This window comes from Zosterops lateralis, assembly GCF_965231275.1.
Source record: "Zosterops lateralis genome assembly, chromosome: 10".
In the NCBI taxonomy this organism is placed as follows: domain Eukaryota; kingdom Metazoa; phylum Chordata; class Aves; order Passeriformes; family Zosteropidae; genus Zosterops; species Zosterops lateralis.
Genome location: NC_139770.1, coordinates 16,814,004 through 16,838,785, shown reverse-complemented (window position 1 = coordinate 16,838,785; position 24,782 = coordinate 16,814,004). Strand labels below are relative to the sequence as shown.

The following is a 24,782-nucleotide window of genomic DNA, read 5'->3' as shown; positions in this document are numbered from 1 at the left end:
TAAACTCCAAGGCTTTTTCTCTGCCCCACTGTCTCCTTTTGTTCTTTCACAATGAGGAGGGGAAAAGAAAGGAGTGTCTAAAGAACTTCTCAAGCGGTGCAACTCCCAGTTATAGTTTTCCAGAGGTGCTTGATTTCAGAAAACAAAATGCACTGAAAGTAACTTGATTACAAATACATAGGTGACTGTGTATAGTCTTTGTTACGGGCTAACAAAATCCCTGATCACACTGTGCATATTAGGTATAGCAGGATCATGGGGCCTTAGTTTACCTGACTTACTTGGCAATTTGCATTTTCACAGTTTTAATCAAATATGAATGTACTCAAAGAGAATCCTTGCCTTTGCCTGTATTTGCCCTGGCAAATGGTTAAAATTGTGCACTGCCTGAGTTTACCAGCCATCAGAACCTTTGCTCAAAAGCTGATCAGTGCTGTCCAGCCATTTCCCAAGGAGGAGGACGGGCAGTCGTGGCATGGGACTCCAGGGACAATATGTGTTGATTGCAGCCTGTTGCAGCTATTGAGCACATTTACTAAGGTAACACATTCTCTGAAGTGGCATTAATACCTGTAAGTAAAATTGGTCCTAGTGTGCTGCCCAAAGACTACTAAGACTGTAAAAATGTTTACAGTAATTAATTAAGCTTTTTGCACCTGCTGTTTGCATTTTTAATCCCTGTTTAAGTATAGCATGTACAACTGTACACTATTAGAAAATGTAGTGAGACTGTAAAATACCACATACATGGGAGGTACAAAGGGTTTGAGTCAGAAAATGCTTGCTGCTTGCACAGAGGCCTTTTGGAGTCAGTGCCATAAGAGCAGGCTCAAGGTTCTGAAATATCTGTGTGTTCCCAGCTACCTCCAGGAGTACCCAAATTGAATTTAGTGTCACAAGCATGCAAAGGATCAGCAGTCACAGGAGAAGTTCTGTAGCTACAGTTGCTCAGTACTGCTGTGGGATTGGGCCTCTGTTGGGACAAAAAATGGATTTTGATCTATTTAGTAAGTTTTTGATGTTAAATAATAAGTTTTTGCATGAGTTTAGTAATAAAAAAACATCAGTAGCAAACCAGAATATAAAGTCTCTCCTCAGTTCATGGAGCAGAATAAGGGCTTTTTGTTAAATTCTTTTTGCCACTGGAATAACTTCATCCTCCTGTTTAAAAAAGAAACATCATAATACAAGGAGATTAATCATATCCTTAATTGTTAGTTCATTTCTGACCTCCAAAAAGAAAGGAAAAAGTGAGAAGAAATGCAGTATAGTCACAAAAGGCAGTGTAAAGCACATCGTGTGTCTTGGGGGAAAATGAATGAGAACTGCATTTATTGAAACCCTGTTGCAGTTACCTTCAGTATAAAATGTCCTATTATAGTTCAGGAGTAAACCCTGGTCACTGAAAAAATCAATGGTAATACTGCCATTCAGGTCACTAGGGTGAGATTTCTCTGTTGTGCAGGTTTATTTGAATTTAATTCAACATATGCAGAAACAAGGTTTTACTAGAAGTCCAGAATGGAATACACAATAAAATAGCTATCTGGGGAAATGGCCCAGACTTTAACCATCAAAAAGCAGATATCATTTGAGGAGTTCAGAGAAAGAGGAGTTAGAGCTGTCTGTGCTGTTAGCATTAGTTTTAATCTTGCAGCCTTCATGCTGTAGAGAGAGACTCAGGAAGGGGCTTTGATATATGGCCTTACTTTTTTTAATCAGCAAGGTTAGGAATTAGTCTAAAACGATGTCTGCTGAAGAATCATAACATCCATAGAGTCTGTTCACCTCACTGTGATCTTTCCAACATCCTCCTGTGCAGACAGTGTGCTATTTGTGGTGAACATATAGAATGGCTGAATGCACATTCCAGCCCAGCAGAGTTCCAGCCAGCTCCAATGTGAGAGCTGTGTGAAATGGCATGAAGGCACATTGGGCTGCACTGAGACCTCCTTCACTGGTTTTACCCTGCAGGGATTAGTGGGAAATGCTTATACCCATGCTTGAAAATGCTTAAAGATCACTTCAGTGACCCTCAACATCAGCCTTATGTTCATGTTCAGGCTTAGCTGATAGATTGGAAGGCAGAAGAGGTAATAGGAGAAGACCCTTTGCATCCTCTGAGTCATTATGATTTTAACAGTTGTGTTACCGTTGTACAGAAATTTTGATATGCAGACACGAGATAAAAAGGGGAAATTATCAGAGTGCTTTAAAGGTATTTAGTGCCTGAAACTAGCTGCTTGTTGTCATTGTCACTTCAAAAGTTCCCCCAATCAAAATGGGAGAAAAACATTCAAGGGCAGAAATATATTTCTCTGCTCTTTTTATCCCTTGCATTCTCAGAGTCAGGGCCCAGGTCTGAAGGCCCAGAGTGGATTTCTAGAATCCTTAGGAGCATTTAAATTTATTTATTTATTTATATCTAACCAGTATATAGCTTAGATCAGAATTTTACATCTCCAGCTGTGTAATAAATGTTAGAAATACAACATTATACTAGAAAATAGGGGAAAGAATTTTGTCGCTGATTCCACGGAACCCTGCCCCTAAAATCTGTGTGCAGACAGGATTCTTATTGCCTATTCAATAAGATCCTTTCTAGCTGTAGTGTTGGCATGTTTTGAGGCTGATTCCGAGAAGCCACACCATCCTTCTTCAGGGAAGGGGGGAATGCTGGAGCAGTGAATAAGCAAACGTGCCTCAGAGAGCTGAGTTCAGCTGCCAGGTCTGCCAGCAAATCACTCAGTGACTCCTGCACCAACTCCCAGGCTGTGGGGTGAGGGCCCCTCACGGGGCTGTGTGCAGGTAGTGCCAGTCAAGCTTGTAATGCTTCTGGAACTTACAATAATCAGCATTTTAAAAAGGATGGAACAGTCCTATTTTTTAAAACTTCTATTTTACTTGTTTAATGAGTGGTTAATCCAGTCCTATCCAGTACAAATTTTAGAGAGAGACAGTTATCTCTTGAAATTCTACATTGCCTTTAGTCTCCTGTAGTATTTACTGATGTATCTATATATCTATACACCAGAGTTCTTGCAACTCCCAGGAGTTCTGTTGATGAATGGAAAACCTTTGGGGCCTTTCTGTAGAGTTTTTAGGCTGCCTGCCACAGACCCAGGAATGACCCAAGGGTCTAAGTGTGTCTGCTCCAAGGCACTTAGCTGGAGCTGCTGTAAACCCTAGTGTGTGTTATACCTCTGGATTACAGATTCTTGAAGACTTCAAGGGTCTGCTCTGAAGGTCCCAGCTCAGCTGGGCATTCTTGTCCATTCTTGGAGCTTCAAGCTAACAAGATGTTGGGCAACAGATGACCAGGGCTTATAGGCTCATATGACATTATTAAGAAATGCAGGAAAACATTTCACAATATTGCTTTCTAAATTCTGGACCTGAAGAAAGCTTTTATGTTTTTTGTTTCAAAAAATGGAACAATACTTTTCACCTGAACTTTAGAATATCCTGCAGAATAGGAACTTTTTCTGGTAGTCAGAATAGAATTGTTTTTTCATAATCTGCTCTGGTGCAGCCTTATCCAAATTGTGAAAGGGACCTGTTGTCCTGTGATGGGAGCTGTCTGAGTTCAATTCAAACTGAGATTCAGAATGGCAGTGTTTATGCTACTGATGGGTATTAGGAAATGGGAAGGGGTGGGAGGAAATGTTTTTGGGATGTAAACAGTGTAATTATATGGATCTGTGTTGTCTGGAAGAAGAGACTCTTGGTTTTGTCTCCTCTTGTCTGGGGTAATGTTGTTCTGTGTTCTGAATTGCTTTGTTTATTATCCTTTAAATGAGAAAGTCTGAAAAATTGTCTCTTACGGAGATGTTAATTACAACTGACACAATCTTGCTGTCATAAACCATAAGCTATTTTCCTACTGATTAAGGTATTATGTGTTTTTCAACCTGCAGGAAACGTTGCTTTCCTTTGTTCATTATCTCCTGCAAGATGATGAGTTCTAATCAGGAGGAGGTCACTTTGGGCGCTTTTCTCCAGTACATTGAAGACATGGGGATGAAGGCCTATGATGGCTTGGTTATACAGAATGCATCAGACATTGCTCGAGAGAATGATCGCATGAGGAATGAAACAAACCTGGCTTACTTGAAAGAAAAGAGTGAAAAACGCCGAAAACAAGAAGAAGCAATAAAACGGTAAATATTTTGATAACAAGATGAGTGGTCAGGCAAAGTGAATGAAACCCAAGGGATTCAGATATGGTAAATAGGTGTAGAGTAGTTGATTTCTAATCAGCTTGCTTGGAAAAGCAGTACAGACCATTGGCCTCTGTCAGGCCTCTAATACATGTGGCTTACACTGTGTAGACATAGTTTGAACACATGTGGCATCTTGAGCAGGTGTGATTTATAACAAAAAGTTTGGCTTTTTGGAATAGGAGAGGTAGATCTAGTGACAAATGGGTTGTCATTCTCTTAGTGCTTTTAGATGAGCAGTTTGTGCAAAAATATATTTGTGTATGAGCAAGACAAGGAGAGTCTCACAGGTCAAAATAGATTCTTCTTGAGCTGATGTTTTAAATCTGGTAAATTTTCAAAGCTTTCTAACTGGTGTCTGAGTTGTTGGGTTTTTTAAAAGTGTCTATTATTTATATTTTCCTTTCAATTCTATGATCTCTGAAGTCAGTAACAATATTGCAATCACTTGCAGGAAAACAGATCAAGCCCCTGATGGGCAGAGCCCTATAATGACTCTTCTTGAACAATTCCATTGATTTTAATTGACTGTTAATGAGAGGAGCACTTGCATGACCTGGCCTCTTGTGCCAATGGATATCAATGAAATTTCTGTAGCCTCTTGAAGAGGGAAAGAAGGCTGAATGGAATAGATATAAATATTTATTACATACACATTTGCCAATACAAAAAATTGGTTTTTCTTGAGGTGAAGGTAAAATTCTGTAGTACAGGTAAATCCTCCATCCAATTCCTTAACTTTTATATGCAAATGGATGGCTTGAGTATAAACTGATAGGGGGTCCTTTGAAATTTTTTCCCCAGCATGAATCTTCTGTATTTCAGTTTAAGTGATTAAATTTTATGCTATGTCTTGGGTACTGTACATCCAGGTATAACAGACATGCTGTGCTGTGAACATTCGAGCAACGCCTCAGTAGTCTGATAATTTTGATGGAACATTAAAAGGAAAAGAGCAGCACACACAGTTTGAGAGAGGAGGGAGATGAAGGAATTATAGTGAAAATATGGCTGCTTTATGTTCCAGGAAGTGGAACTACTTGCATTGTCAGTAATTTCATTGGAGTGATAAGAATAATGTGAAATTAAGGTGAATACAGATAATTAGGCTGTACTCTGGCTAACCTGCTTGCATGTACTTTTATATGTGTGATCATAAAGGTTACTAAGCACCAGAACAGATTTTGTTATGAGTAGGTTTCTTGGGACATGAGAGAATAACTTGTGGACCTGGTTCTTTATAGTCCTCTAGCCAAGCTTTTCTACCTCATTTGAACAGTAGTGACAGTATTTCCTATACTGTGGTTGGTTTGTGTGGCTTTGTTCATTGATCCTGGCAAAGCAATTTGATGAAGAGCTCTGGATAAGTACAGATGATGTAGGGCTGAGCCAAACCATGAAATTTTTGCCCACACTCAACTGAGATCAATGAAAACAGAGTGTTTATCCTCAGTCACAGAGCCAGAAGACAGGAGGTAGAGGACCAGCAGCACAGTGGGCTTATTAGAGGAACAGCATGTATTTGTGTGTGGTTTGAAGATATCAACATCTCCTCAATGCAGTGCTCTTCTGTGGGAAACTGTGTTTGCAGTGATCCCCTCTGATCCCTCCTCACTTGGCTTATCTCAATAACACTGAGGAGGGCCATAATATCTGCCTGAGGAAACAAAGTAGGAAAACACCTCAGGGAATCTTGAAAAACACTCTCTTTATGTCTTTTTTGCTTTCTCCCCTGTAAACTTGGAGAGGTAAAAAAGATACTTGCCATCAACCTCTGGCTGGAAAAACTAAAAGCAATGGCAGACCAAGGGAAAACACCTGATTTGACTAAAGGAACCACCATGCCCCAAGTCACTTAGGCTGATTGCAATTGAGTCAGCTCCCTCTAAAAACCTCCAGAGATTCATCCAAGACCACGTTGTCTATTGAAATGCAGCAGTCAGGAAAGGGTAAAGTAGGATCATTGATTTCTTCTTTGTTCTGTACTGTATTCTTTATGTCTTTACCTTATCTTGGTGGGTATTTATATTGTCCCTAATTCCTGAGAGCGTGGCCTAGATAGCAAGTGGTGCACATGTGCAGTGGTGACTGCCACCAGTCTAGAGACTCCCAATAGCTGAAAGCAATCTCCTTAGCAACAAGGGAGTCATCTCCTGTGATTAACTGCAGGTAGATTTTTGAGGAGAGAGAGGGTTCCCACAAATACTCTTCTTTTGCATGTGAGAATCAAAGCAGCCAGAAGTCTTTAGCACCATCACCTGCTATTCCAATTATTGAATTATTTAGAAGCTATTCAATTTTAGTGTTCAGATGGTCTCTATTAGAAGAAAGCTGGTTGTGTATATTAACAACATAATAATGAGTAGTATATTGTCTAATAAATTGGTCGTAGTCACATACAACAGAATTTAGAAGCAGCTGTTATTTACCTAAATCGTCTCGTAACTATGCTGAACGACTTAAGTTCATTGAAATGCATTGTCTGAGCAGTTTGGAAACAAGATCTGAAAAATGACCTAAAAAAAATGTTTGGCTGTAGGTTTTTCTTTCCAAAGGATACATTGGGCTGTGTTTCTTCAGTAGCACTGATGTACCTTCAGTGTCATTGCTATCTCATGGTGTCTGCTTCTGATAGGTTAATTGTGGGGAAAAATGTATGGATCCATTGTACATTGAGGGAGATAAACACAGCGTATTGGATTGGGGAAAAAAAAGCAGCAACTAGTCTTTGTCTAATCTTGCTGGGCTGAGTCAGCTGATCTGATCTGAATTTCTGACCTAATTTTAGTATGGTACTTAGCGCTCATGCAGAGAAAATAAGGTTAATGTGCTGATTAGTAGCTGAGAGTAAGACACAATAAATACATGTGTATATAGGACCTAATGTATAGACCTTTTTTCTTCCATCTTTTATTCATCTGGTCGCTACATGATCATTGTCTATACATTGGGAGCTGTGTCCAGATTAAGGGAAGCTACTGGCATATTGCCCACAGAGCCTATAAAGAGCAAATAAAGTTATGGAGCTCATTTTCACTGGCAATACCATGAGATGTACATTTGCCATGACACAATATCAGCTGTAAGCAGCATTTCTGGGAACAGAAGGTAGATTTGCCTCAGCTAGTGTGGGTGCCAGGAAAAAGGTGAGTATTTGGAGTTTATGCAGGGCATCTGTTAGAATGAGCAATTGCTTTCTGACTCATCCATAACTGAAATGCACATATTTAGATACTTTATTATTGTTTAGTGTGGATAGTTTACCAATGTTTTCCCCTTTTAATTGCACAAATATAAAAGCTTGGTAAGAAACAAATAATGAACACTCCTCCTGTGAAGGCTTGGACATGTTGCATTTATCAGAGTTAAACTATTAAGGAGTGCATATTTTCAAAGGTCTGCCTTCTATTTTTATGCATCAGTTAAGTTACTCTTTCTGTCAGGGAAGTCATCATTTTCACTTGTAACACTGTGAAGATGCGACTACTGTAAAGCTGGTGGTGTCAGTGGGCATGAATTTCTGCCTGCCAAATCCCGGACTTAGTCACCAAAATATTTACTTCTAATGGTTTCCCTTACTTGTAGCTCATTCCCAGGACCTAAATGGCTCTATGGAAAGCCTTGCTTGTGCTTGTATCCAGACAGATGCTGTCAGGAGGAGGAGCTTGTAGGAGCACTGTTGTGTGCTAAGCTAGCAGAAATGGGCCAGCCAGCCAGTGGCAGAGTTAAGCTCTTGTAGTAAAGAGGGAATTGTAATGAACAGCTGTCATTACCTCTCCTTTCTTTGGCAAACCAGCTACTGAAGACTAACCCATCAGCAAAAGTAAGATCACATTTTTCTCTTGCCTTTTTTTTTTTTTCCTTTTTTTTAAATGGTCATGGAAGTAATTGAATTCAGGTACTATCTTTCTGTAGTTTTCTGTCATTCCTATCCTTAGTTTCCTTCGTGAACAAGATGTAAATTATGTGTCCTTCAGCTAAAAGTTGTTATCAAGCGTGGGTGACAGTAAGAAAATATAAAAAGATTTCTATGCATGGGATTATTCTCTGCCAAAAGCTCTGTTCAGCTGAGAAAATGTGTGTAATCTTAGACTATATGGACATGCTGAAGAGTTTCTACCAAAATATTTCTATCAGAATAAAAAATAACCTAAAATTTCATTATGAACTTAATTTTTATAATTATGTTTTGAAATCAGAACAATACTTTAGGTGAAAGAATGTTTAAAATACTATTTCTTTTCTTTCTGAACATCTGTCTTTAGTTGAAATTCTGTGTAGTAAACTGTGCATTTCTAAATTTGCAGGAATAATTATGCTTGCTAGATTACAGTATGCTTATAGCCTGACCTCAAAAAAATGGTGAAGGAAGTGCATTAAATATTATGGGTCATGGTGAGAGCCTCAGTTTAAATACCTGTAAACACATTGTTGAGATATTATACATTACAAGCCTGTTAACCCATTGTTTTTGGCTTGGTGTGTTGATGTAAGCTGTGGAAGTTTTTTGTTTGGTTGGTTGTGGTTTTATTGGAGGTTTTTTGGGGTTTTTTGGGGGTTTTTTTGTTTTGAGGTTTTTCTCTTTGTTTTTGTTTTTAAATCAAATCTGAGTTCACTTGGTAAATGTGTCTTTTGGGGTCAGTGGTACGCACTCCTTTGATCAAAAGGTTTGTGCAATGAAGAAGCTTAACTGGAGCACTGTTGTTTCCTTTATCTTCCTCCTGGACATGTTGCATGCTTATTTCATCCTAGATTAAGTTATTGCTCTGATACCACTGTTATGGTGGAAGTGGCTGATGAGGTGTGATGGAGACTAATATTTTTCTATGATTTCAAAACCTCTTTTTCATGAAAATATCCTGGGGTGTGTTTTGTAATTGGTTCAATGTAGAAAGAGTAGCATTGATAGCTTTTTTTTCACCAAGAGTAAGTAGAATGGTTGTGCAGTCAGTGACCTCCAAATGTATTTTTGTTGCTTTTATAAGTAAACAGATGTGATGATTTAGCCAACAAATCCTCCCTTCCAAATGCTCATATCCATATGGCTGCCTGTATTATTGCCACACAAAATAAACAACAGACACAATGCAAACTATTTTATGTTGCTGTAGTTGTTATTCAGAGAAGTTTTATTTTAGAACACTCATGTGATTAATGTCATTTAAAATTTACCATAGAGGCTGATATCCAACAACACAATCCAAAAGACCACGGAAATAAAGCAGAAATCATTATCAGTTTGCTATCTAAATCTTGATGTTATTTTCAAAAACTCTTCCCTTTTAGGGCTTCTGCCTACAACCTTTACTTCTTCTCAGGGAGTTCACATGGCCTCATTCCCTTCATTGTTCCACAAATTGCTCAGATCCACTATGTAGGTGGGTGCATTTTTTTCTCTGAGGACTCATTTACTCTATTTAAGAGCACATCAGGAGTGTGGGGTCACAGAGAGCCCAGAAAGCTTCTATAGGGGTTCCAGACCCCTATTGTTGTTAAAACCCAGTGGAAGTGTCTCAAGGCTGTTGGTATTCACAGGACTGCCTGAGCACCTGTGTAAATGAGGAATGTAAATGCTCCAATTCCATCTGGGTGTTCCCATCCAGCCTGGAGGCTGGAGCTGCCTGGGCACTCTGGGTCATCCTGGAGGTGTGTTGTACCTCCAGGACACAGCCCTTGGCACACTACTGAGGGGAGATGCTTGGGGCTCCCTGGATCTTAATGGACAGTTTGTAGCCATTTGTTCCCACTCCACTTCTATTTCCAGTCTCTTCTCTCACTATCTTTTGATTGCTCTTCAGCTACAGGATGTAGTTAAAATTATCCTGCATTTCTTCAAACCTAAAACTCCTCTTAGCAAGAGAGATGCATGTAGAGCTGTGGAAATAGAGATATTTTGCATGGTCCTGTAAAGTTCTGGTGGTGCCATTATTTGCAGTCAAATGTTTGCATTTTTTTCGAGAATGTCTTCATGTATGTTGCAAATTTGCAAAGAGTAGAGTAGAATTTAATTAAAACTGTTGTTATGAAGACTGGTTAAAAAATAAGGAAGACTATTCTCAAGCATGCCCAGATGATGTTTTATAACCATTTTAGGATGGACTTCATTAATAGACAAATACATTCAGCAATACAGCACAATTGATATGCAAATGAAAAGCATTGACCTGTTCTAGCACAAATTTTCCAGTAACCAAAAAGTGCTCCATGCTGAAGTTCATTGACACCTAACAAATTTTGTAATTGCCTGTGACCCAAATTTAGAGTTCATGTTGCAACCTGGAGGACAGATACTTGTACAAAAAACATGTAGGAAGAAATCTCACTACCCATTGTAGCAAAATTGCAGCTGGCCATTGTCCTAGACTGGGAACACACAGCCCCAGTCTGAGAACCCAGCAGAACTGATGCTTTGTGCCAGAATTAGAATAGAAAGAGTGAATCTTTCTGTACCTTCAGGAAAATCCTTTATTTAACAATAACTCTTCATAAAGTTGAAGAAAAACAAATGTTTTCTTTGAGCAAAATAGCTCAGTTCATTGCTCTTTTCAGGGCCATGAATCACAGCTGTATTTGGCTGGATTTAATATTAATAAAGATTGCTTTAAGCCCCATCCAGCTGGCAGGCATCTGTGCCCTTTGCATGTTCTCCTCAGCACCCTCCTGACAGGCTATGCATACTCCTATTTATTTATTTATTTCTATTCTTTCACAGGGAAACGTAGTATAATACTTGATTATTTAATTGGGATGTTTATTTTCTTAGCCTAAATTAGAGAGTCTCGGGTATGCTCCTGAAAAAAGAGAATGTCACACCACTTCTGTAACAGAGGCATCAGGTGAAGGGCATCTTCTTGTCAAGTTATGCTGCATCACTGGCTAAAATTTGTATGAAAAGAGGAATATGTATGTGCAGTGATTAGATTTTTGTGTGATTGGATTAAAATAGGAGCAAGGAGAGATTAGAGAAGAAATGGATTGCAGAGACATTATTAGCTGTGGGTTTTATAGCTAATTTGAGAATGCTTTTATTTTTCCTTCTGGCTTTCTACTCTAATTTAAGTTGTAATCCTAAGTGAAGTCAGTTATAAATATGTTAAAAAATAAATGCACAAAACCCTCATCACAAAAAGCCCCCCATAACACCAACCAACTGAAAAAAGCCCTTTGTGTGGTGTGTCCTGGGCACGGGGCCTTCCTTCAGGAGGAGCAGAGCCAGCAGATGAGCCCAGCTCAGCCCCCGGGAGAGCCCTGCTGGGCTGGGGCAGGTGCTGCAGCCCCCCTGAGTTGCCAGGAGCCTGGCAGTGAGCACAGGGAGCTGATCTGGTCCCACAGAAGATGGATGTCAGTGGAATTGGTTTTCATTTCCCTTTTCATTGCACGGCACCCAAGGATCCCAGGTGGAAATGAGTTTGCTCTGAAACACGAACCCGGCGCAGGCAGAGCAAAGACAGCTCCCAGCACGAGCTGAAATTGTACCCCACGGGTGACTAAAGGGGCAGCTGAGGAGTTGGGAGACTGCTCATTTCCTTCCCTATATTAGTGCAGCACAGAATAAACTCAAGTGTGTCCCCAGTGGTTGTGATGAATTACATCCAGCAGTTCTCTCTGAGAGCTACAGAGGAGCAAACACTTCCAATGGACCCCGGCAGATGCTTCTGGAATGTGTCAAGATTGAGAAGGCCAAAGCCAGCTAAAACCCACAGAAATATTCCTGCCAACAAGTGTTTTTCTTGACAAAATGGTAACATTTTAAAAGATCAAAAATGAGAGTAACTGCAGAGTTTTCATAAATTAATAAGATTTACCAGGGTTTAATCCATTTCTCTTTTTGGTGGATTATACAGGGCATATCTCCCCAGTAGATCCTCTGTGAGCTGAGGGCACTTTAGTTATTAAGTTGAGATCACATGTTGGAGCCATTAAGTGAATTGCTTTGAACAGCCTTCCCCTGAATGCCAGGGCAAATGCCGTATTTCATACCCTCAGCTAATTTCATGCTGTAATTTAATTTCGGAAACATACTTTTAATTGAATCTTTAAAGACAAAAGGAAACTGCTGAGTCCTTTAGTACTTCAAAAAGAGATTGTTTAAAAATGTAGCCCATCTAGAGAATAATCTTCTATAATTAAACAAAGTTTGTTTTGCTTCTCTGTGTGCAGCTATGGGGTAGCAAATTCCTGCTGTTTGCAGAATGCTTAGGGCTGAAAGAGAGGTATTGAGGAGTGTGAGAAGTTATTTATTTTATGCTCAGTTTTGTGACTCTGACATCAGATAATCCTGCAGCCATCCACAATAGGCAGGTCGGAATAAGTAAACCAAGAGAGACATATTAAAAAATTAGTCTGCTAACACCAAAATCACATTAGTAGGAGCCTGACTGGTGATCTCATTTCTAATTTTTGGTGATGAGATGAATTTGAGTGAAATATCAACAATTTTGTCATTAACAAAACTCAGTAGCACAACAAAATCAGTTATTTTCATCCTGAGACTGCATCCAATATTTTAGTGGTTAGATTTTGATATTCATTTTCCCTGGGCAGAGATTCAAGGTAGTTTCAGTAAAAATTCCTATAATCTGTTATGCAATTTTTTTGTGGGAGAAGCATCTTGATTGGATCAGCAAAGATGTAGGTCTTCAATATTTTGGACATCCCATTAAAAATAATAGCAATCAGTGCTAAATGCTGCTCACTCTGATGGAGAGGAAATCCTGGAGCATCACTTTGTGCTTTAGCATTCTGATTCCTTTAAACCAGCAAGTGATTTGCAATGGAGATTTTCCCTTTTATTGCTATTGGAGAAAAAAACCTCTAGTAGGTGCTGAAAGTTAGATGTGTTGGGGTACAGTAAAAAGCATAAGATTAAAAAAGAGAAGGATCTTAAATTAACCTATGAAGCCCCAACAGAGTATCTTCTAATGAGGGGAAAGAACAAAGACAACATCATGATCTTCTCGTGCTGGGAGAGCTCTGCACTTCCACATGCCCTGAGCTGGTAGCAGTTACAGGCTGAATGGTTCTGTAAGGTGTGAGAGCAGCCCCTTATAAGTGATGGGCAGAGTTAGGAAGGCCATGTAGAGGTGTGGGGAATCTATTTGGCTTTAACTAAAACTGAATTTTTATTTGGTTTTCTGGTGGGAAGGGAATACTAAGAGAATTATTTGTCTTTTTCAATGCAAGTTATCACTTTTCAGACACTTCTACAAACATGGAGACAAAGGACTGACTTTTATTAAAAATTTCAATTACTTTGAGGTCTGTTTGCTTTTACATAATTGCTCAGAGTCTTGGACACTCACTTTTTATGGTTAGGCTCCTTATAAATTATTGTGTAAAGTCTTTATCTGAGATTATTTCAGGACTTTAATACCTTTTCTCTGGAAGCAGTAACACATAGGAATATCCCCTGTATTTGTATTAAACACTGAAGGCCATGGTATGCCAGAGGTCTCTGAACAGTTTATATTATAGATCTGGCATATGTGAGGTTCCTGAAAGTGCAAGAACAACGTGCTTTGCTGGAATTGACCTCAATCTGGTAAAACAGTCCTATGGCTGCCCCTACAGGAACAGAGTCCCCTCAATAAACCTGCCTTTGGCTTGCAAGTAGCCCTAGCTGCATTCCATCTCCAAGTTAGGAATGGCAGCCCATTTGATGCAGGTCTTCATTAGCCTCCTGTATTAGCAAACTGCTTAATTTTGGTACCAGATGTTAGGACTTTGATGATAAAATTCTACCTCAGTGTAAGGAACACCTTTTACAAAAATTTCCTGCAATGAATGCCAGCCTGTGGATTACCACATTAAGAAATGCAATGAGTGAATTTTAGGGTTGGTTTGACGTGATTTTTTTTTTCCACTGGAACAGCCATGTCCCATTCTTCTCCCTTCCAGTTGTAAGTGACTAAAGGGCTGAAGAAGAAATTCAATATTCTTGGTACTTAAATGGAAGAATAGCCTGAAATTCATGTACTGCAGCTTATGCCAAAATGCAGCTGCTATCGAAGATTGAAGTGCTGGTGTTTGTTACATGGCTATTGTTCTGAGAGTAAAAGGTCTTGCAGTTTATAAATAAATAAATAAATAAATAAATAGATAAATACTATTTCAGAGATAATTTTAATTGTTTCAGCTCTATATCCAAACTGTTAGGCAGAGCGAAGTGCAGGGTTTCCCCCTCCCCAGGACAGCCCGTTAGCGCGTTGCTGATGTGAACGCTGCTCTGCCCCGGTGCGGGGCGGGGCGGGAGCCGCATTGGCGCTCGCCATGGCAACCCCGGCTCACATCAGAGCGCCCGTTCGGCCACGGAGCATCATGGCTTATTGAGCACAGAGCCACCACAGCCACCAGTGCCCTGTGACTGCTCCGGCACGGGCAGCTCCTTAAAGGGAAACTGGCCCTGGGCAGCCGCGCTTCCACCAGCATCATCTTGCCTCAGTGCCGCCTTCTCCTCTTAGACGCCGTTTTGAGCATTTTTAAAAAATGGATAAAGGTTGAAAAGGCTTTTAGCCTTTTTAGGCTGGTAGCTTTTCCCCCCCTTCTGTTTGTCTTTCATATGAAAAAAAAAATCTATGTGTGAAGATAAAGTAGTGGGGATTTTAATTATTATTTTTAAAATTAGATATTAAGAAACTCTTTGCAGTCGAGTGAACTATACTGAATATATTGTTTTTCTGGGAAAATTTTTTGCTCTCACCTCCTAGATTCTACTGGATTTCAGAAAATCTAGTGGAATGTGTGGTGTCCTCAGAAAATGAGGACAGAGCAAAAAAAAATCCAAACCAACCCATGTCCATTCCGTTACCAACAAAGCATTCCAAAAAGGCCTTTGCTCCTTTACATACTTCCTCTTAGACCTGATGATGATGATGACAATGATCTCCAGCTTCTTACCCAGTGAAATGTAGACTGATACAAGTTTTCCCCATTTTAGCTTGTGTAAAAGCAGTTATGTGTGGCGCTTGGTTGGGAAATCTGGAGGGCTGCAGTCTCACAGGAATGAGAGGTGCCATGCAAGGAGAAGGGGAGAGGTGGCAGGAGTTAAGCGAGTGTCTGCCTGCACCTTCATGTGCACGAAGGGACCAGCAGCAGTGCAGAGCTGCCCTGATTCCTTTGCTATAAGGCAGGAGCAGCATATGCTGCTGTCAGGGTCAGCTCTGCCGCCCACTGGCACAGTCTGCACTTGGAAAGGAACTCCTGAAAAGCTCATCTTTACTAAAACAGTGGAAAGGAATAATTTTGCCCTTCTCTTTGCCTCCCCTCTGTCAGATGCCTGACTGAAGAGATGTGGTTTTTCTTTCTCATCTAGTTGGAACCTGAGGGTTTTGTGTCAAGAACTTTGTGTGGGCCCAGCTACACCACCAGGTGCCTGACTAAAATGGAGAACACTACACAGCAACAAAACACTGAAATATTGCATTTGTCTTGATTAGTTATTGCCAAAATGCCTTGAAGTTATTTAGGCTCCTGTCTGCTATGCAAATGTAATTTATCAAGTATTATAGAGAGACCAACTCTTAAGTCCATGTGCTGAAGTTAATTTTTGTGATTTATGGTGTTGCTTTTGCACTTGAGGAAAATCTATTTTCAGTGTCCAGTTCCAGGCTGTCAGATTTTCATCTTCATTTCCCAAGTAATCAGTCAAGGTGCAAATACTGATAATTAACACTGTTCAGTGAGAGACTTCTTGTTCCTTCTGTTTCAAATGAGTTTATTATTTGGTTATAATTTTGGGGAAGATCTATGGTAAGGGTAACAATAACCTGCGTTGGGAGTTAATTTAGAGAGAAACTTGTACCTAAATTGACCACTAAGCAGAGAAGAAATATTATCTGTGTTATTAGGGACACAGTGACAAAGTGTGTATCCATGCATCTCTGCCAGCAATTGTACACAGATTCTAATACAAAATCGGCCTTTAAATAAGGAGACATGCAAGGGAATGTGTAATGAAAACTCTTTTGGTAGAACAAGATATTCTAGGCTATTGTTTTTATTGTATTTTATGGCAGTACTGATTTTTCAGCAATTTTTTTGTTTTGTTTTTAATACCTGTTCTGATATATTATTAAGAGGGAAGGGAAACTTAGAGATTGACTTTCCAGGGAAGGCACTGAACAAAGGCCCTCTCCACTCCACTAAAATGTAGTGAAGATTTTGACAACCGCTCCCAGCAATCTGCTGCTGCTGCTGCGTTGTGCTGTGTCTGCAGAAGGGGAGGAGTGGCAGCAATATTTCCCCTTTCATGAACTGGCTTTTTAGAATTCCTTCATGCCTACAAGTGGGATTGCATTTTCAGAAAAAATTACCACCATCAATTCTTTTCCTGAGAAGCTGGCTCAAACCTCTCTCCTATTTCAAAATTTCAAATTTAATTAATTCAGTTAATTAATGCACTTTGCTGTCTAAAGGTTTGTGTTTAAACCACAGGTTTCTGTATTGTTTGTTTGCAGTTATGGTAGTGGAAAAGGCTATTTAGGCTCATGACAAAATATTTTGACTAGCCTCTTCCTACTTAGTCATTTGTTTGTCCTCAGTATATATTTATTGTGAATTGTCTTCCCAAGACATTACAAACAAGATGGTAGCTTTTACAGCTGATCTTTGCTGCCATTAAACTGTATGTTGATCCAGGAGGTTGTGTAGGAAGTGGCTTTGTCAGGCTGGGTCTAAAATTTGTGGAAATAATATCATTACCAGTACACATCAGAAAAAAAAGCCCAATAACTTCATTGCAAGACATTTAGGGTTGCTAAGAGACGGAATGTAATTATCTGCCAATTTGTTTACCATTCCCAAACACTTGGAAGGGGGAGAGCTGTGGGCTGCCCTGAATTCTAAGCTATGCACAAAATAAGCTGAATGCATTTTCTTGTCAAATGTGGTTTTAAGGGCATTTGGAAGTGACACCAGAGCTTTGACCTCTGGTTTCTTCCTAAATGTCTAATACTGGTTATTTTCATCTCACTCTCCAAATCTACATTACATGCATTTCACCTGATAATAAATAAAAAATAAACAAACAAACCAACCCCACACACAAGTGAAAAAATGAAATGTATAGAAATACACAGTTTTTCTAGTAAGAGAGTTAACAGCTGTGCTTGCTTGAAAATGATACATTCTTTAAAAGTAGCAGCATTCAGTGTTCCTTTGTCATGATGCCATTATTAGTGTATGCTGACGTTAATGTAAGGTTGACCACCATGTGTTATTGACTCTTTTTATGTCTCTTTTGCTGAAATGTTTTGTGTTGGTTTGCTCTCTGAGATAAATACTGCAATTAACTTGGGGTGCAAACATAGTTCTGCCACAATGAAGTTTTCATTTCTTGGTTTCATCACAGCTATTATGTAGGCAATATAAGATTTATGCCATCCCAAGCTATTAAATTTCTTGGTTTTAAAGGCATGCATCTGGTAAACTAAATATGGGCAGTAAACAGAGAGAAGCAGAGGTTTCGCCCCTGTTTTCAGAATGCTAATTTCTTCCATTGCTGTTTCTTTAACGGAAATAAATATTAATTCTTAGGTAATGTGAAACCTTAGCTGTGAAATTGAAGAACTCCCCACAATACCAAATGAATAAGCAGTTCTCACCAGCCTAATAGTGAGCTCAAATCTGAGTCTGTGTTCAATCAGTATCTCTGATAATGTAGTGCTGAAGTATGTCCATACAGGTGCATTACTATTTTGTAGGATGTTGCTCTGGAAAGGTTAGGACAGGTTGTCCTGGAGTGTGGTCTGTCAGTCTTTCCGTCTTTCTGTTTGCTGAAATTCATTGAGATGTATGAATGTAGATGTTTTTACCAAGCTCTAGAAAAGCCAAACTGCAGGTTACTACCCCAGATAAATTGCTCCAGAACAACTTTATCAGGAAAGCCCTCCTTTCTGAGCCAGCTCTTTAGGGTAGCACAGGAACTTTAGGGAGAGAGCATCAGCCCCTGAGTGTCACTCTGGCTCATTCTCTGATCCTTGTGGCTGCAAAAGTAGTCCTGCAGGACTACTTTTGATATTCCTTTATACATTTTATGTATATGATATTCTTTTATACATTTCAACTTCTGGATGCCCAATTGCTGAGATGAAAAATAATTGAATCAGTAAATTTTCCCCCCTCTTTGTATGAATTATTTTTATGAATCCCATAACTTTTTTTCTATATATTTTTCTCCTTTATGTTTTTTAAAATTACTTTGGGGTGTTCTTTGAGAGCAAGTGAATTGCAGTGACAGAAAAATAGAAAGGGAAGTTGGTTATTTCTAACCTTTTTTTGTCCATGTAATGTAAAAAGGGAACAGAAAAAGCTTTTTTTCAGTCTTTAATGGCAAGGCCATCAGAACTGCTTATTAATTGTAGACCTTCTATCATAAAGTGCCTTGTAAATGACTGGGATGCACACTCTAGTGATGTTGACATAAGGTGATGCTGGTTTAGTGATTTTAGTTGATACCTACTAGCAAAAGAAACCTTAAGATTTGTTTTAATGAAATATATGGCTCTTCATATTTTTATTAATTAAAGAAATGTAAATGTTCAGAGCATATTAAGAGTTAGTTTACACATACATATGTTAACTACAGAAGTCCAGTTCCTAAGGTAACGCATAGCAAGTATTGTTTTTTTCTAACACATCTTCTGCTGTAGAGTTTCACTAAACCTACAACTGCAAGGACAGTTCCATGATTAAATTGCATATAGCTCAGCCTCTGTGTGAAAATAAACAATACTTGGCCATTATTTTTTTTTTAATAATATTTTAGAAAGTCTTTTATCATTCCATGTGTTGATTTATACCATGATCTCTTGCATTAAGACAGAATGAAATGCTTCTGTTTTTGGTGGAAAAATCTGTCAGTATGCCTGCTGGCTTTAGTATCCCTGACACATTTGTTGTGCTTTTTTGGTACTTGATTGTGTCTGTTTGATTTCACAAAGTTGCAGTAACCTGCCTCAAGGGTTTCTATGGTGTGAGGTCAAATTCCACATGATCAGCAGAGGTGTTCACCTGAGCTCAAGCCTCAGTGCTCTTTGTCCCTGTCAGTACCTGTCTGGGATATGTTTTGTGGGGCAGAGCAACCACCAGTGCTCAGTGCTTGGGTTTACAGCAGGGGCTGGTGTCCATATATAGATGGTGTTTTGGTGCCTCCTGCTCCTGAGCCAGGCAGGAGGGAGGCTGGACTGCAGAGGCTGGGGGACAGTGACCCAGGTGGTGGCCTGGGTGGAAAGCGCTACAGCTGGGATCCTCTGGCAGCTGCAAATCCATCACAGCACGAACCCAGGTCACAAGGCAGAGCTGCTTTTCTCAGTGTCACAGCCAAGCTTTGCCCTGAGTTCCAGAGAAGAGCTGCTGCCACCTGGCCTGGGCCTGCAGCTCCTGAGGAAAGGCATTTGTGCAAATAAAAATATTTCTACAAATATTTGTACAGGAGCTTTCTTTCAATCCGTATTAACTGTTTAGAACAAGCATTGCACATGAGTTAGGGTGTCTGTTGGAGGCTGGTTCTATTTAAACTAAATGAATATACTTGGTACTAGAGTCAGAGGGAGCTTTTTGCTGTTTGAAACACGGCTCTGACTACTTACAGTAGTTAGTGTTTGTATACTAGTTGTGCAATGATCTTTAATAAATAAAGTAACATATGAAATATGATGGCTCTCAGCATATTAGCCTTTGAAACATTGGGGCTGCCATGTAAAAGGAAAGGAAATTCAGATCTGCCTTTTTTAATAAAGAACTGGTACACCCATATTAGCATCTGGAGACGATTTGCTTTCCTCCTATTGATAGAGGATGAAATATCAGGAAAAATTTGTGAAGGCTGGAATATTTTTTTTTCTCTTCCTAGCTTAGTTTTTTTGTTGTTGTTCAAAAAATTACCCCCCCTAGAAAATTCTGTCAAGCTATTTTCTGCTTTCTTATAACACCTAAAAAGTATATTAGGCCCATGTATATTCTAACAGAAATATTGCACAATGTTGCTTTTTCCATTTCTAATTTGAACAGCCCAGCAAGAGCCTGCTGAGAGTTAGAAGCTGCCTGCTTTGAAATCTGCAGGTAGAGATCCCCACAATTTTCCCTGTTTACTTAACAGAGCTCAAGAATTGTGGTCTGAAGAAGATGAGATCAAAGCAAGGCAAAGAGACACATAAGATAAATCATGTAAAAGTAAAAATATTCCAAGTGGTTAGACTTCTCCTGGTCTAATAACTCCAAATGCAGCAAATAATAACGCAGCATCTATTGTCTTTGTGCCTTTTGCTCTACAGATCATTAGGTAATAACTATGGATGTCACAACAATTTATTTTTTCAGCTTCACAGTTATGTTTTTCTCCTATAAATTAATTGTAAAGAATTGAAAAGAGATAATGTAGACTTTTTTAAAATCTGTTGTGTAGAAAATAGGTTTTTTGAATTTTATTTTCCAACTAAAACCAAAATCATAGTGGTTTTGTTTTCTTTGTTTGTTTTTTCCTGTGAAGTGAAATGAATTTAAAAGGTAAGGTCCAAATTTTTTCCTTTGATATGTAATTTTAAAATACTGAAATTAAAGGTCACTTCATGTTGAAACACCTTCATAATAAAAACTTCAGATGTGACTGCTGAATAGGGATTCAGTGGATATGCTCACTTTTGTTTCTTGACCTAAAACACTATCAAGAGTGACACAGGCTGCAGATGGCCTGGCTTACAGAAAAATCTTGCATCATCTTCTCACATAAGGTGAGATTCCAGATTAAATATGGTAAAACGTAGGAGTGGAATGGAAAAGAACCCCAAAACCAGTCAAACCAACTAACATCCTGGAAACATTCAGCCTGCTCACTTAAAATGCTCCCCCGTGTCTGTTGTCCCTGCAAGGCTGTGATCTCCAGATCCTTTGGATGTGTGTTCTGTCCTCTGGGTTTGCTGTGGTTTCTGTGCTGGTGACAGCAAGAAAATGTGCCTGTGAGGGTTTCCAGTGAAGTGCATACAGTGCAGTTTTGGGGCAGTAAAAGGGGACCTGAGCAAGGAGACACCTCACAGACTGAGATCATCTGAAGGCCAAAGTGGTTGATCCATGTTTATTTCAATGTGCTTTATGAACCATCAGTGATTTAAGGTGCCACTTGTTCCGCAGTGCTTGTCAACCTGCTGGAAGAAACTCTCCATGACCAGAGGCAGTGAAGCAGAAATAGGAGAACAGAGAAAGGCAGCAGAGATATTGGAATTCTCTGTTGTTTTCTGCTGAAACAAAAGAAACAGGGTGGTCAGTTGTAATTGTATGTTGTTAGAAGTTTGCAGTCATACAATTCACCCTTTCCATTTCTTGGTTTAGGAACTGGAAGCCTGTGTCCTCTGTAGCATATGGAAACCTCTCAATTCTCAGGAGATAAAAAAAAGGCGTAAGGTCTCTAAGATCTAATATTAATCTTTCTTTAGCAAGTTCTAGTGTTAGGCTGTGCATTGAGGAAGGCGTTTTAATTTCACTGAAATTGAACTTTGTTTCATTTAAAACATTTAAATTTTGGTTCTTTGCCTTGGTTCTTGACCTAAGCCCAGGACTGTTAATATTACTGTTATTATTTGCATACCTGACTTTATATTTTTTCCCATTTTTAGTCATGTAGATCAATGCTGGAGAGCAGATATACACATTAAGAAAACAGATGCTTGTTTGCTAAAATAGCCCTTCCTAGACAGGCTGGTTTTGGACAATCTCAGTGTTTCAGGAGACTTGCAGCCTGCAAAGTTCAGATGACCTGATTGTTGTGTTGGCAGTTTTATGTGTGTATTGAGCATTGCAGTTCTGGTGAGTGCAAGGTTTCACACCACACAAAAGTCACCTTTGGGTTTGTCAAGTTGAGGATCTTTTGGCATTGCAAACCACAGCTGTGCCCATGAGCAGATGGGGCTCAGATTCAGCCATTTGCAGATTAAATTTTGCACTATGTCCCAGTGTAAATGTCTCTACCAATATGGCCCAGGTGTTAAAGTTGTAGCAGAAGGTGCCTGGATGAGCAGGATTTCCTGAATATTTATTGTATGGCTGTAAGTAACTTAGAATTTGCAAGGGGATGCAGTGTCTATATGGCGCAGACCTGCCAAAGCTTTTGGTTTAAAAGTCTGCAGTAGCCTTAAGATAGCTGAGGTGAATGGAACTTGTTTAGAAGGGTGAACATGAAATGACAGCTTGAGCAAAAAATGCATTGCCTGCTATTTTTCTCTCCTTCTCTGTGAAGTCAAAGCATTGATCTATTTTTAGTTTGAACTAAAACAAATTTCAGGTTGTTTAATCAAAATTGATTCTTTGCCTCCTCAGTGGCATCTTCAATTTGCAAGAATTTTCAGTTTCTTCGTTTTGTTTATGAGACCACAAGATACAAAGATATCTAGTCTTGCTGGTTTACTACTGTGCTTTTTAAAGCTTGGGATATTTATTAGAACCAGTCAAAGACCAGCATATGTAATTTGATGAATAATTTGCTTGACAAGCAGTGGCAAAGTTCCTCAGATGATTCATACTCTCTGATTGCCTCACCTAAAGCTTTGTAGTTGCTTTGCTTTCACTACTCCATCCTCATTTGTCTCTTTGCAATACTTTCTGCTGAAAGAGATGCAAATCACTTTTCCCAGTCCTTTTCATCTTTCTCTCTGTGTGTGCATAGGAAACAGTGGAACATCCTAATGTGAGCATTTTGAGGCTGTGGTGGATAAGGCTTTTACAGGATGCACTGAGCCCACTCTGAGCCCACTCACCTGAACACAGAAGGGGAACAGGAGATGCAATTGTGTATTTTTGAGAACAAATGTCTCTCATAATCTGGTGAAGCATTCAAGAGCACATTTAGCCTAATCCTAAAATTAGCCAGTCTTCTCCCACTGCAGTTTTAGAATCTCATTGCATACATGATTAAATATTTAATTTTCAGCCTAAAGGAAGTAATTTTGGAAAGAGTTCTCTGATTTTTTAGAGTATCTGATTTTTTTTTTAATTTTATTTTTTATCAAGTGCCTCAAAGCATCAGAAGGAGAGAGGTCTTCTCAACAAAGCACAGTCTATGACTGTTTTTCATAAGATGGGATTTCCTCTTCTTGTAACAGCTGTGTTGCTATTCTTTTAGGGCCTTTATGCCTATTCATGGGGGAAACTGTTAAGACAGTTTAGTCTTTATCCGCTTCCTTGGAGACTGATGCTTTTGATTTTTTTTTTGTTGATTTTTAATGGGAATGTATGATGAATCTGGTCAGGTCGCACTATATCCGCACTGGACAAAAAGCCTGTGTGGTCAAAAACCCTCCCAATTTTTTAATTATAATGAAGGCTTGTATGTCAGTTCTAATTGCCTCAAGTGAACCATTTCCTGGCCATGCTGATAACACATCCTATTGCCATAAGCACATCTCAGCCATGGTAGAATACCTGTTGAATTGGGACAGTAGTTATAAAGAAAAAGAGAATGAAGCACCCACCACTGCAGAAGACAGTAAATTTTCTTTCACTTTGATTTCATTGTGTTTTGTCCAGAATAGAAACTAGAAAAAGAGATTCCAACTGGATCTATTAATAAATAGATCTTTAATCAGTATATTCTCCCACTTTTACCAATTTGTTCTGAAGCAGTGAAGGGTAACAAAGATCTAGTTCAACTTCCTTTATTTACCGGAATAACATTTGGGATGAACTTATTCCTGAACTGATTTGCAATAAACTACTGGGGAAATGCTATTTTTTTCATCTCTGCACGGTTTGTTTGTGAGTAGCCTGTTGCATTTTGACATTATTAGGGTAAGAATGCTGATGCGGGGGATCCTGATTCAGCTCCTGTTCATTATCCATTTGTACCCAGAGTAAACACCTCAGCGGCTGCTGCTTGCCATGAGGCATCACGCTGCTGAAGCTGCCAGAGACTGCAGCAAGCAAAACAAAAGGTCACCATCACCCCAGGTCCTTTGGCACTGCTGCACCAACCCTTCCTTACAATTGCATAAGCAAGCGGCAAACACAGCCCCATCAGCGCCTTCCCCAGCCCGGCACCATCATTAGCGGCTTTTCTTTCTGCCGCGCCGAGCTGCTCCAGCCCAGGGGAGCTGAAATCCCACCTGAGCTGTTCCTCCGGCAGATGCAGGCGGCAGCTGCTCGCCGTCGCCGTCCTTTGAAGGTGTGACAGGCTGCGGGGGAGCGGGGCAGCCCCGGCGCTGCTGACATCGCGTGCGAGCCGCCTCCTGCATCCCGGTGCGCGCCCGGCGCATCGCGGGGTTGGTGCGGGTCCGCACGGCAGTGACAGCAGCGGGCTGGGAGCGCTGCCTGAGCCCTCCAGAGCTGCCCTCTAAAATCACCCCGCTTTCCGAGGGGACCTCCCCTCCTTCGCGCTCAGCCAAGTTTCCATCTGACTCCGGGATGCTCGGAAAAAAAGCGGGCAGGGAGAGGAGTTTCCTCCTGCCCCGTGCCTGCTGTGAAAGGGACAGAGATAAGCGGTGCCTGAGATAAGCAGCGCCCGAGATCCGGAGGGATGCGCTGATAACGCCTCCGTGCGCCTCTGGCAGCAGGGAGGAATTGGGTCAAGAGCAGCAGCTT

At 39.9% G+C, this 24,782-nt stretch overlaps 1 protein-coding gene across 1 annotated transcript in view; it reads left to right on the top strand.

The window, feature by feature from the left end:
• NYAP2 (neuronal tyrosine-phosphorylated phosphoinositide-3-kinase adaptor 2) overlaps positions 1-24,782 on the top strand; it is a gene marked incomplete at its 3' end in the record, with an annotated part of 132,821 nt that overhangs the window by 3,122 nt on the left and 104,917 nt on the right. The window contains exon 2 of the mRNA XM_083868621.1: positions 3,918-4,160. Within this exon, the coding sequence (XP_083724747.1) occupies positions 3,955-4,160 (206 nt within the window). The 5' untranslated portion in view covers positions 3,918-3,954. The remainder of the gene's footprint in view (positions 1-3,917; positions 4,161-24,782) is intronic.